General features: G+C 38.5%; 1 protein-coding gene across 1 annotated transcript in view; it reads right to left on the reverse strand.

The window, feature by feature from the left end:
• CEP295 (centrosomal protein 295) overlaps positions 1–14467 on the reverse strand; it is a 43335-nt gene that overhangs the window by 22032 nt on the left and 6836 nt on the right. Inside the window, exons 6-14 of the mRNA XM_030963461.1 lie at positions 11158–11271; positions 9746–9886; positions 8579–8762; positions 6575–6766; positions 5473–5697; positions 4094–4191; positions 2465–2677; positions 1313–1404; positions 123–1191 (exon numbers count right to left, since the gene is read on the reverse strand). Coding sequence (XP_030819321.1) covers positions 123–1191; positions 1313–1404; positions 2465–2677; positions 4094–4191; positions 5473–5697; positions 6575–6766; positions 8579–8762; positions 9746–9886; positions 11158–11271 — 2328 coding nt within the window. The remainder of the gene's footprint in view (positions 1–122; positions 1192–1312; positions 1405–2464; positions 2678–4093; positions 4192–5472; positions 5698–6574; positions 6767–8578; positions 8763–9745; positions 9887–11157; positions 11272–14467) is intronic.

The raw sequence follows: 14467 nt of genomic DNA on the forward strand, positions 1-14467 counted from the left end.
AAATTTTCATTATGGGAAATCACCTAAAACTATCAACACTCCATGGGAGTACAATGTAGCATTGACTTGTAGGTTTGATCACCTACTGATGATTGCCCATGCAAAGTGTTTCTAAAGCTTACCTGCTTGTTTAGAAGTTCTTTCAAAGCCTCTTGCTGTCTCTGCATCTGTTCCTTCAATTTATCTTGCTTCTGTAAAAGTAGTTTTTCTTGTATTCTCTGTTTAGAAAGAAGAGCTTCTCTTTGTGCATCTAGCTGCTCTTGCAATTCTTTCAAATACTTTTGCTGAGCTTGGATGCTTTCTGATGAGGCCAACACTCTCTCCCTTAAGCTTAGTATACCAGAGTAATTTAATGAAGATGCAGCTCCTGCTTTTGACATCAAGAATTCTTCAACACCCTGGGCTTTAGATTCTTCATGCACTAGAACTGTGGGTTCAGAAAGATTGAGAGGTTGATCAGGGCTTGTTTTGCTGTTGCTCTCTACAGATCCCTGCTGATAGGTTAAAGGATCAGCTAAGGCTGATCTCTTTGTGACTGGCATGACGGGTGTCTTAAATGGATGCTCTTCTCCAGCTTCCATCTTGTTTCGATAGTTAGATATCTTCTGAGGTAACTCTTTAGAGTGTACTGTTTCTGAAGACTCAGAGGAACTTTCTGCAGGCAACACAAATCTAAAGTGCTGTTGGTGTGCTTCTGGTTGTGTTCTTACTGCAGTCACTTCTTTCCTGATGGACTCTGATGGTAAATGGGACTGGAACGGTTCTCTGATGTGACTGTTGGCAGTTTCGAATATTCCCAATTGTTCCTGTGAAGGACAGTCACAAGGCAAGTGAAACCCTCCATGCTTCAATTCTGATGCTTCTGAAAACTGCACTGATTTTCCAGGACAAATATTATGCACTTGCTCCTGCTGCTTCTGTGAAGATGGTTTTTCCAACATACCCAACACTCCTGAAAACATAGGTAATGACCGCACATAGTCTTGGGCGTGAACTTGTTCTGATGCCTGGTACTGTGCTGGCTGCGCTCCTTGCGTCTGTAGGGGCGGCTCTGAGACCAGCTCTAAATTAATGGGCTTTGTTTCCCTGGTGCTCAGAGGTGTTTCAGAAGCAGACAGGTACCTTTGCCTCAGTGTATTTTGATACTCCTGTAGATTCTTTCTAACTTCTTCAATGGTTTGTTTGTGCAACCTGAACAGAACCAAAACATCAATCTTTTCAAAGCAGTGCAAAAACAAACAGCAATTTCAATAATCAATCACTTTGAACAGGGATTTAATAAAGACGCTTTACATTCCATAAAGACACTTACCTTTTTTGCTGCAGAAGGCGTTGTTGAAAATTACGGATTGTCTGTCTATGACTCTCTTCTCCTGGACTCCTGGCTTCTGATACATTTCCAGTCTAATCAAAATAAAATAATTTTAATTGCACATATACAACTAACTCACAGAAAACTATTGTGGCATCAGCCTTAAGCTGTATGCTCTTGCACCTAAGTTTACAGAAGCTGCTGGGTACCACCATGTTTGAATGAAGTCTGTGAGATTTCAGCCTGAGGCAACGAAGCTAAAGGAGTTTCTAGAACAGATGGCCCACAGCTACAGCCTCTCTCTGCACACACCATCAAAGTCAATGGTGCTTACAGCAGCTCAGCCTGAAGAGGTAAATATACCCTACAAACTCAGGAAGCAATGAGCCAGTGTAGCTGCATTTCCAAGGCAATCAGGCTCTCAAAAGAGTACTGGTTGTGCAAGTGAAGCAAGATTTTATACATAAAAAGATTACTTTCCTTCAACATCCTCCGTAAATTTCTCTTCTTTAATCAGCTGTTTGAGATTTAAACAAAGACAGAGGCAGATTTTTCTCTTTTTTCTCCCACTATGATTTTTTTACCTTTCTGAAAAAGGTTATGTCTGTATGCACAATCATTATGTGACTATAAACCAGATTTTACTAACAGGTATTATTATCAAGGCTGCCACTTGAACTACAGAGAGACAATACAACAGCAAAAGTCACAATCACAAAATCACAGAATATCTGAGTTGAAAGGGACCCACAAAGTCATCAAAGTCCAGTTCCTGGTCCTGCACAGGACCATCCCCAAGACTCACAGCATGTATCTGAGAGCATTGTCTAAACTTTTTTGAACTCAAGAGAGTCTTGGTGCTGTGACCACTTGTCTGGGAGTTGTTCCTGTGCCCAACCATCCTCTTGGTTAAAAAACTTTTACCACAGTATCTAACCTAAACTTCCTCTGACATATATTCATGCCACTCCTTCAGGTCCAGTGATACCATGCAAAATAGAAGCTTGTACACTAGAAAAAGAAGCTTTAATAGGTACAAATTTCTAACTCACAGACTAAAAAATAAAAATTGTCTTAATTGGTAAATGGCATTCTTTATTTTTATTATAATAGTAAATGAAAACCCACACACAATTCTCTGTTATTATTCACCTCATGTTCCATTTGGTTCTGTTGGTCTGTGGAATGGAGAGTGCGGCTTTGCACCAGCTGACTTTGCTCTTCCTCTTCCTTTTTTTTCTTAGCCTGCTCCAAACAGGTTTGCATTTGGATATTCAGATAATCAGCCTCCAAAAGAGCTTTCTCTTCCTCAATTTTTTTAATCAAGGCCAGCTGCTCCTGTTTCTGTTTCTCTATTTCCTCATTCTATCAAAAGAAAAATGAGGGGGGAATCTCTAGAACCAAATGACAAAGAAATCAGACTGCTCACACACACCACCACACACAAACTTTTGTTCCAAATTACAGAAGAAATTCTATTGCTGGTGATAGGTATTTCCAAGTTGCAACAGGACCTTTAAAAGTAGTTTCAAAGTCTACAGGAATAACTTTGTTTTACTGGTTCAATATTTCTAACAATCCCTGAGTCCATTTATTATCGCACTATTATCTGTTCTCAAATTAATAAAATGGATAAAATCAGAATTCATTCAAGATGTTATCTTCCAAAGACTGCAAAAGAAGCCATTTTCCTAAACTTACTTGAAAAATCTATTTTGCATTTTATTCAGTTTTTCATCAGAGTTCAACACATCTAAACATTAATTCAAGCTTTACAAAAGCTTCTGAAATAGCTAATGTATAACCACTTTGAGAGCACTCCATAAACCTCTGAAGTAGTGTATTCTGTTTATTTTTATTCTCTTTCCATGTACCTAGCAGCTACAATTCACTTAGATCCACTAGTGACAGCATATGTGCTTTTAGAATGGAAGCAAAGAAGAATTTCAAAGTACTGGCAAAGATGAAGTGGACAACAGCCTTTAATAAAAGTCTGAAAGGGGATGTCAGGAAAAGCAACCCAAGAAAATGAAGGTTAAAAAAAGCAGCCACACTTTCACAAAGGATCTGTTACTTCTTGGGGTTTTTTTTAAATATTACTATTTTGTCAAAATTTGTTTCCTTGATTTCTGAACTTAAACTCCACAACTGAAGGCTGCACGTAGACCCAAAATTCTGCTTTTTTCAAACAGTTTTTTTTAAACCTACCACATAACAGCTGGTATGTCTCTAGGGATACAACAAATATTAAAATACTGTGAAACACAATACACGATATAATGAAATAATGCATAAAGGAATTATTTTCTAAATGTAATAAATATAGCATTCCCAGACTCACAAAAAACTTCCTGCATTTGCTTCCTATATAACCAAAAAAAATTACTCAAGGTTTGCATGCGTTTCCTGTCACTCTAAACACAATCCAACAGACTTTCCTACATTATTACACAGGGTAAATAAAGTTTTCAGAGTTATGTATTGCTGACTATACCCTTCCTTTATAAAACAAAGATACTAATGTACAACTGTGATTTTCATTTAACCATGACTACCCTTGCCTACAGCACCTGTTAGATTTGAAGAAACTGGGGGTTTCCACTCTATTCTAAATTCCAGCTACAGCTTCATCATTTTTGAGAAGTATAGAAAATGTTACAGTAAAAGTTCAAATGTTAAAGAGTGCCTATAGCTGCTCTATAACCTGAAATATTTTAAAATCTTCTGTAAATCGTTTTTTTACACCACAACTGAGGTAAGAATAAATACAAACACACTTACCCACTTCTGTTTCTCCTCTTCCCTTCTCATTTTAGCTGCCTCTTCCATTCTGATTTTAGCTGCTTGTTCTTGAGGATGGATTGGAACTGACTTTTCATCTGCAATTGTATTTTCCAACGTTTTCATAGAGTATAAAATATACATGTTATTTAGCTGTAATTGCAGTCAGAGCAAGCCTTGGATCTTCTTTACATCTTGCTTTACAGTTTCCCAATATCTCTCAACAAAACGCATAAGCTGCTCTTGAAAGGATCTATATCCTACTACTCTGCCTGTCTCCATAAGCTGGAAAATCAGTTTTTTAATATTATTTAAGTCTTTATTAGTCCTTTATTGTGTGTCTTTCTTGAATACCAGTAATGTCCCAGTTTCAATGGGACTGAAAATTATTTCTAATATTACTTGGGAGGCCAAGAGCAAGATCATCCTGAAGAATCAAAAGCCACTTGGAACAAAGAGGGTCTAAAACTGGCAGTACTGGGCAAACAATCTAACATTTGACTATTGCACAAAAAGCAAGTCTCAATCCTGTACTGTTAGCTTCAAATAGCAGCACATTTTCCCCAAGGCATGGTTTCACTCATGCTGCACTCTCCAACCCCCAGGCATTATGCTGGCATAGCCATGTACATGATGGAACTAAATCACTTTATCTTGTTTTAAAAAAACAAGCACCCTATGGAAACAAATTACCCAAAAGCAAAAAATCCAAAACCACATGCCACAACCTGATCACTTGAAAACTTCAGAAATCCCACTCAATATACAATATCACCAATTCAGCATTAGTCTAACCAGAAGGGCACCAAGGACAGACATGGGAAGTAACCCCAAGATGATGTGGCTATCAAACAAACTGTAGTGTTTAACTGCTATAAATTCCAATTTAACAAAAAGGTTTTTTGGAATGGTGCCTAAAAGCAGAAAAAAATCCACTCATCAGCTTATGCTTGTCTTGGGCATTTATAGCTGCGAATCTCCAAAGAAAGCAGCTTTTCAGTTCAACAGGTACAGAACTTCAATGCTGACTCCTGCACTGAGAATTCTATCCATGGAGACAAACACCTATTAAAGTACAGAAATACCAACTGTGACAACAATTTGAGTGAGATTTAAAAGAGAGAAAGAGATTTTGGACATCTGCTCTCTTCAAGATCTTAATGGACAAGTTGGACATAAGAGCAAAAAATCTTTCTTATTTGTGGTTTCAACAAATCCACAATGCCTTGTAGGCACAGACAGGAAACCGTACTTTCATTCAGTGTGTCAAAACATTTAACACTGAAAGTTCATTAAACAATTTTGTCACAGTCACTGTCACAGTCCCCCCATAAAAGTCTTTGTGCTCTTACACAACAAACTTTGATGCAAGTATGTACCTTTGGCTTCACACACTGTATTTTTCTGCTGCTCCTTGTTAAGTTCTAAATCACATAATGGTCTCCTTTCACTAACAATTGTGCCCGATTCAATAGTTTCAAATTCACTTTGACTCTCTTTCTCACTTTTTGATGTCCACTCATCTTTTTGGCTTCTAATTTTGTTCAACAATTTCTTTAAGGCAAGTTTTGATCGAGGTTGGCAAGTATTTCCTTCTTCATGCCCTATAAAGAATAGAAACTAAGAGTTAAGAGTTTTGGGTAACGAATATCTTCGTACCATAAAAATCCACTATTTTTTTAATTGCTTACAGAGTTGGACAAATAGGTTAGGTGTATTTTTAAAACCTTAGCAAAATTTTCTCTTACCTGCAAAAGAAAAAAGCAGTAACTTGTCTCTGCAAGCTATGAAAGAAGGACTAAGCTGGATGCAGTGTTTTATAGTCAATCTGTAGCAGAAATATGCAGTACCATCCCCACACCTGCCTCTGCTTTCTATCAGCACTGGCAACACAACACACCACAGACCAAACACCAGACTGTGCCACCCAAGGGATGCAGAAGTGCTTGGCCAAGAAGCAAAGCTCATGGACACTTCTGGCTCATATCACATGACCCTGGACATGCCACAGGCAAACAGGACACACTCGTGCATCCATTCCAGCCTACTCACAATATGCAGCAGCTCAACCACAAACCCGAACACAAAAGACACACAAGAAGCAGACTATAAAGCTTCAGCTTTGGAATATCTCGAAATCTTAAGTTCACACATCAGCATCAATCCATAATTTATACTAAGTACACAGGAATAATTATGGCTACTAACAGTATAGTTCTTACAACTGAAAATTATTCTCAGCATACTAATGAACTGAAGCATATCAGAAAAAGAAGTCACATTTTCATTTTTAAATTCATAATCATTAGGGTATTATCCTCTATGCTAAACATAAACCAAATTACACTGAATTATTTTATGCACATTAAGAAGTTTTACTACTTAAGGCATTTTACTTATTCTAAAATTTATTTGATATACGAATCCTTTCTAATATAAAATGAAAAGGTTTAATTTAAATATGCAGTTTAGAAGTTTTACTTTCTGGCTCATTAGGGACCTCCTCTTCTGTCACATGTCCTGATTCTTGCTGAGTATCACAAGGAAGCCCTAGTTGAGTGTCACAAGCAGATTCATGCTCCAAGGAGATATCAAGATCATTATCTTGAGCTCTGTCAGAAGGGGCTGGCAAAGGTTGTGGCTCAAACTGCAGAATCAGGTCTCCTTTCATGTCTAATTAAAAGAGCACAATGAAATAAAATGACCATTTGGAATACAAATCAAACAACACTGGAAGACTACACTCACACACAAATCCCCAGGAAATTAAAATATCAATAGGTTATTTCACAACAGATTTAATCCAGCTTTTTTTTCCCCGCCAAAACACAAGATTGAAAACTGTTTAGAACAATGGCCATCTATTCATTCAGAACCTCCACAGCAGTTTCCACTAGAATATGCTGTCTTTCAAAATAAAAGTTGATGGGATGAAAGGCTCAGCTTTACACCAAAAGGAGCACACAAGGAAAATTACACATGGTCCTAAGAACTTCATCAAGGAAAAGACACACCCTGACCTGGCTGTTCATAAGGCTGCCACAGGAGAATGATCGCACAGTCCAGGTGTGAAATCCCAGAGGACTGCACAACAGGAATTCCCCTATGATCACCTGAATGACTGAGGGGGTTACTGCCTACAAGGGATGTGGGACACAGCAGAAGATCACCTTCAAATTTTATGCTTGTTACATGTACCTGGGGGAGGAACCCAAGGCAGGGAAAGGATCGAGTTAGCCAAGAGCAGAACAACTATGAGATAAAAGTGTAAAAATAGTGAGATAAAATGAGACAGTCAGTCCACTTGTCTGGCCATGCACTGTACCTGACAGTCTGTTCTGTTTTCTCACTAAATTCCACTTGAGCTGTTTTTCTGCATGAGGAACACTGTGTTTTGTATGCATGTGTGTATACAGATATGTAAGGGCCAGCAACTGGAACAGGGACCAGAAGTCACAGGTGCACCTGTGCCTAGAGCATTGCTAACTGCAGAGGCCATAATGAGTGCATTTAGGTGGGTATGACTATCAGCATGAAGTGGCTAGCAAATCACAAGCCAGACTAGCTAGTAAGAGGCTTAGGAGTTACACATCAGGCTGGGTAAGACTGGGCTGGGTACTGCAGAGGCCAGGGGACCTACAAGCTGTCTAGCAGAGGGATCAGGAGAGCCAAGCATTCAAGCCAGCTACAGAGGACAGAAAAGGATCCTAAGAAACCTGCCAGCACATGAGTGTGCATGTCCAAGACTACAAGAGGATCCAGGGTCAGCTACTGGGTAGACGAGTATATAAGATCAGCTCCCACAGGAATCCATAGGATGTGCAAGTCTGTGCATACGCTCACATGCCCAGTTGGGTCTGTGCAGTAACAACTGGAGTGGAGCAGCAGATCTTGGGGGGCTCACGTGCCCAGCAGCCAGAACTGGGAAGACGAAGGATCAAGGGCCAGCTGCCAGGTAAGAGCAAGTGTCTAAAGCTATTCACCAAGTGAGCCACAGCACATATTTGAGCACATGTGCATTTGAGTGCATACATGAGTATGAGAGGTAATTCTAAGGCCCCAGGCTACAGCATGAATCCCTGGACACTAGACTGGGTGTCTAAGACCTGAGGAGGATCTGTAGTGTAGCAGATAGAGACCTGGGATACAGGGACAGCTCCTGGATAGACTGAATGTCTAAGACCAACTGCCGGAGGGATCCATACCACATTACAGACATATATCCCACAAAAGGGCTTCATGTTGATCAGCCAGAGCAGTAAACAGAAGGAGGCCATTTGTGCTGTTTGTACTTAATGAGAGTGCTGTGTTTTTCCTGCTGGCCTGCACAGCCAGGTGTATAGATGTGCCCTGGAAGGCTGTTTGTGTGCGTGCCAACTATGAATACACACACTGCCTCGCTACCAGCCGCACCTGGGAAGAGGCAGCTGCAGCAGCCTCTCCTTTACTGGGTACCAAGTTCAGCAACCTCCAAAAAGAACTTACTCCTGTCTTCACTGCACATTTCTTCAAATGCAGACTCCAGTTCTCTCTGCCATTCTTCTTTTATTTCCATGCGTTTGCATGGTGGCACTGAAAGCTGAGGTGGCATCTGTGCGACAACCTGTCTCCTGCGCATCCGATCCCGAGCATGCATTTGCTCCAGTTCTTCCAGGAATCTTTCCCTGTCCTTCAAAAATAAAGAAGGGATAACATAAACCTTCAATGTTCACATTCAGACAGCCACATATCAAGACTGATACAAAATGCTTCCATTTGGTTACCATGATGTTTGTTAATGTTCAAAGTTAATGTTATTCTAGGGAGAAAGTGCTGCCTCAGAAGGCTGTATCAGCCCTTTAGACACAGGAGTCATCAATACTATCTACAAGATCTGATGTTAAATAAAAGATCAGACTCCACACCTGCAGGCCAACTTTCCCCGAGATAATTAAACTTCCTGTTTTATAAGGTAAACAAGTATTTCTTTTGCCAAGTGACTTTTGCTAGTATATAATTCATCAGTTGCTACTTTTTAAGATGCAAACTAAATACTCTTTGGCACACTGAGTATATGCGAGAGCTCCTTAAAAAAAAAAGAAGTTTGTTGGGATTTTTTTTCTCGTAATTTCCGAAGCACTAGTAATATTTCCAGAAATCCCCATTTTAGTTTGGTTATTCATTCAGGGCCAATCATATCCTAGCTGATAAAAGCAAGCTTTTCTTTTTCTAGCCAACAAAAATGCATGTGAAGCTATCAGACCACCAAAATTTTTTGAGCGTGGATCTCAGTAGAAAGCCTTTTCTCAGTAGTTTAATTTTTATTTCTTAAAGGAAGCTGTACAGAATCACCAACTCCAACTAAAGCTAATGTGGAAAAGCAGAACTCATTACCTATTAAAAAAGTTTTGCTTGACTATTATCTATTGGTTAGTAGCTGGTTAAACATTCAGATAACAAAAATTAAGAGGATGTTCTTTCATTGTCACTCCTTCTAGATGCCAAAACAAGCAAACAGATTTTGACTTTTTTTTTTGCAAAGACATTCTGCAAACTTTATTTAGACAATGAATTTCCCTCCTGTAAGCATAATTCCTTTATTAATCACCTACCTACAACTTACTTAAGAGTGGTTGTACTGACATTAAAAACAGGCATAACTGCTTTGCCTACCTTGGCCAACTGGATCTTCTTCAAGGCATGACTTCCTCTAATATGTGCCTTTTCAAGCTGCTTTCTTCTTTCCCTCTCTGCCTCCCTGTGTAGCTCCTCCAAACGTCTCCCTTCTTCTTCAGCAGCTAAATGAGCATCTGGCTGGCAATCAATCAGTAGTTTAGTTCACAAAGTTGTGTGATAGTTTAAAGCATACATAACAATAAATAAATGAATAATTCTGCAGCAAAAGCACTTAAAAAAGACATACAATGCCATATGAACATCCTTGAATGTTTATTGTGCAAGCAGGACCACAATAATTTTTTACCTTTGGAAAAAAAATTCATTGTTATGTATTTTATAAGTTTAGGCGACAAAGTGTTCCAGTTTCAAGCTGTACCAAAGACAGTAATTTATATAATTTGTAATCACAGAGTGGTTATTTTTTCTACAATACATGGTAAAATGAATTATATGGTCAACATTAAAGATTGGGAACTTCAATCCTCATGGGTTTGTTTTAAACAAGGGGGAAAATGTGGTGGTGTTTGCAGGGGTCCCAGGACAAGGGAAGAGACAAGAATCTTAACTCCCTGTTTCAGAAGGCTGATTTATTATTTTATGATATATATTATATTAAAACTATACTAAAAGAATAGAAGAAAGGATTTCATCAGAAGGCTAGCAAGGAAAGGAAAGTAAAAGAATGATAACAAAATCTTGTGACTGATCAGAGAGCCTGAGACAGCTGGACTGTGATTGGCCATTAATTAAAAACAACCACAGGAGACCAATCAAAGATGTACCTGCTGCATTCCACAGCAGCAGATAATTGTTGTTTACATTTCTTTTCTGAGGCCTCCCAGCTTCTCAGGAGAAAAAATCCTAGCGAAAGGATTTTTCATAAAATAGGTCTGTGACAGGAAAAAATCTCTGACTTCCATCTCATTTGGGAAACCAGAAACAATCTGCTATTTTCAAGGAAGAAAAATCTTACTAAAATAAAAATATACTTAAGAAAAAGAAAGTCATTCCAAATAAGCAAGCCGAATGCAAGGCAAGTCTGGGAGTACATTGCTAAAAAGAGGGGAAGAGAGAAAAGCAGGGCAACTGCAGCTATCAATTCAGCATGAGCCACAAGTCTTCCAGTTCGGGTGCTTGAGCATTATACCAGTCTTGTGATCTTACCTTCCAGTAAAAGCCTGCTCACAAGGGACTGCCAGGTGTGATCCCCTAAGTGACTGAGCACGTAACAGGCTTCACAAGGCAGCCCATCTGAGATTCTCTTTAGTAAGTACTGTAAGCTGCTTTATACAAGTTTGTATCTTAAAACAGCTTCTAGAAAATCCATCAGCTGATACCCAGACAATGAATTCAATGTAAAGAAACACATATATAAGACTGTAGCACAAACAGTTGGAGTTAATCACCTGCTCTCCATTCACTTCTCTGTCCACCAAAGCTTCAGCAATATGGTAACGTGTAACAGAAAAGTTGCCAGCACCACAGGGCTTCACTGCAAGGATCTTTTTCACTTCAAAACTCTAGGAAGAAAAGTACAATTACAGCTGTATCACAGAACAGTATCTCCATCCAAGCAACAACTAAACAGAAGTGATCTGTATAACCAAATTATTATTAAAAGAAACCCACCCCACCAAATTCTGTCCTGCAAATAGTGTTTAAAACCTTATATACATGTAATAATTAATAAACCACATCAGCACAAGGCAGATCTAGAGGGCTTTAATAACGGAGAGCATCTTGGGCAAACCCCTGCACAGAAATTGATGCTCATCAGTGTCATGTTTCAAAAGCACTAATTTAAAAGCACTTGAGTTTAATGCATTAATACAAATCCCACTTACAACAGCTGTCACATTCACCTCAGAGCAGGGCAGCCACAGACCCACAAAATAATTATACCCAACAGCAAAGCAACACTTGTCAAATACAGACTTGCTTTAGGAAACTCAGAGCCATTATGTCCAATTTATTAGTTGACTAGAGAAAAGAGCATTTTCTGTAACTTCACTGAAAAGTGTCTATTCATAGAATGCTAAGTTGCTGTGGGGTTTTTTCAACTCTTTTCTGAAAGTGTGAACAATAAGGCATCACACCCTCGCTCTCCTTTGGCTTAGCCTCATGTTCTCACTAGCAAAGTAGCCAGGTTAGGTTACTGAATATCCTGTAGGACCCCTCTTTGTACTTAACATCTCCTCCACTAATTTTCTCTCAGCTTCCTCTTCCCTCAACCTTCTCCTAAAAGGTGTTCTTATCCACATTAACTAAACTGTAAAGATTCATAGCTTGAGTGCTCTAAAACTTACATGGCCATAAAGAAATGCACACAGACAAAGAGCAGCATTAAGTCTCAGGAATACCTTAAACTTATCTCTACATAAAATGAGGCATACAAAATTTCAGGAATGTCTATTACTTTTTTATGAAGACTGTAGAAAGTAAAGTCTTTAAATGATAATCAAAGAATCATAGAATCATTTATATCAGAAAAAAACCTTCATGTCCAGCCATTAACTCAGCACTGCCACATCCAAATCATGTTCCTGAGTGCCCCAACTCACATCCTTTAGATATCTCCAGGAATGGCAACTCCACCACTCCCCCAAGCAGTCAGTTCCAGTGCTTGACAAGACAGTGAAGAATTTTTTCCTAATATCCAGTCTAAACTTCCCCTGGTGCAACCTGAGGCTATTTCCTCCTGTCCTATGACTTGTTACCTGGGTGAAGAGACCAACCCTCGCCTGGTTACAATCTCCTTTCAGGCACCTGTGGGGAGTGACAAGGTTCCCCGAGACTCCTTTTCTCCAGGCTAAGCACCCTCAGCTCCCTCAACCACTCCTCATCAGCTTTGTGCTTAAGACCCTTCCCAAGCTCTGTTGCTCTTCTCTGGACACACTCCAGCCCCTCAATGTCCTTCTTGTCGTAAGTGACCCAAAACCAGTAAAACTACTTTTGGCCTTACCAACAGAACTTGAGGAACTTATTTTATGGTCCTTAAACAATATGCTGAATTTCTTAATCAATAAAAATCATAGTAATTGTAACAGATCAACACTTGCAGGTACTGATTATAGCTATAAAAACAGACAAGTCCCAGGTCTAAACCTCATTAAATTGAGTGTACAGATTACCAGTGCTTGTCCCATACTGGGTTACTTTCAGAATGTACAATTAAACATATCTTCGGAATTATTTAAAAAATTTTAAATTAACAAACCAGTAACAAATAATTATTAATTACTAATTATTAATCAAACCTCCAAAATTTTATTCAAAAGCTGAGAAGATGTGGGAATTATGTTGCAGACTGCAATTTTTCAATTAGTGTCAAAAGCAATTTAGGCTGAAAAAAATATCACAGTTCTATCATGGTTTTCTAACTCCTCCTCCTTTTTTTTTTCCTTCCATCAAAAAGCAAGTAATTCTATACTAAAATCTGGCAAAACTGGAGCAGCAAAGTATCATGAAATGGGACAAAAATCCCAACAAAAAACTCATGACCCCAGCTCTACAAATGCTATGAGTACTCAAGCAGAATATAGTAATTCCTTTTAGGTTTTTTTTCCATTCCATAAAAATCTAATAGATCATGTAAGAAAAACATACATTTCCAAGAACTCTGCAACATTTTTCAATAAGATGGTCTTTACAGTTTAACTTCAATTAAGTAACTTTTTATTTGGTCTAACTAAATATGGCCTCAACTTCTAAAACCCATAATTCTGCGAACCAAAATAGGCTATGACATCAGAGTAAAAATACTTCTTTGCTAACTGGGTAAAATCACAATAATAGGAGTATCTTTAGAGAATGTTTCTTATAGTCTAAGTAATCATGCCATGAACAACAATGCCCTAGAGCTCCTTTTTGTGAAATTATAGTCAATTGTTATTGCGACAGAGCATCAGATTATGATTATAGTTGCATTTAATAAGCTTCTTATGCAAACATTCAAAAAACAAGCACTTACTCAGATGACCCTGTAATTCACAGGATTTAAAGTTAAACAATTTAAATTCAGTGCCTTTTGAGTAACACATTTGCAAGACGAAGCCCTATACTTACCTTCCCCCAAATGACAGCCAATATCTTTTGTTTTCTCTCTCTTGAAGCAGAAACAGGAATAAAAATCTCTTTCAATTACTTAACATTTTCCCCCACGAAGTACATGGCACCCAATAACTCTTTGAAGAAAATAACTTTATTCTTAACCCTTTGCCCTCCCAGGCATAGGTCTACAACAAAAGGATTAAAATCTATACAGATAGGAAAACTAGAAAAAAGGCTTTAAATCAGATAGTCTTTAAATGGAACAAATTGACACACTGTGCTATATACTGAAATAGAGCAGCCTCTTTTCCTCAACCAAAATTCAACATGTCTGCAAAATTACTGTTTCGATCTGCCATTATCACAACATGAACTTCGTAACAGAAACAAAACCACATACTGTAGAAAATCCAGATGTTTGGAAATGCTGCTAAAACAAGTTACAAATCACATTTGTTAAAAAAGCAAGTAAAGGACATTTGTTAATGGATGGAAATGCATTAATTTTTGGAGAGGAATAATACTTAAATAGAGGACTGACCCAGACATAACATCCAACACAATTGTATATGCAATTCTGGTTTCACCAGAAGCTGGAAAAACCTGAAACAAAGCCTTCTTGCTTCCTCTGGTGACAAAACACTAAAGAATGAGGAGAAAATTCTG

The sequence above is a fragment of the Camarhynchus parvulus genome, chromosome 1 (genome assembly GCF_901933205.1).
Source record: "Camarhynchus parvulus chromosome 1, STF_HiC, whole genome shotgun sequence".
Taxonomy (NCBI): domain Eukaryota; kingdom Metazoa; phylum Chordata; class Aves; order Passeriformes; family Thraupidae; genus Camarhynchus; species Camarhynchus parvulus.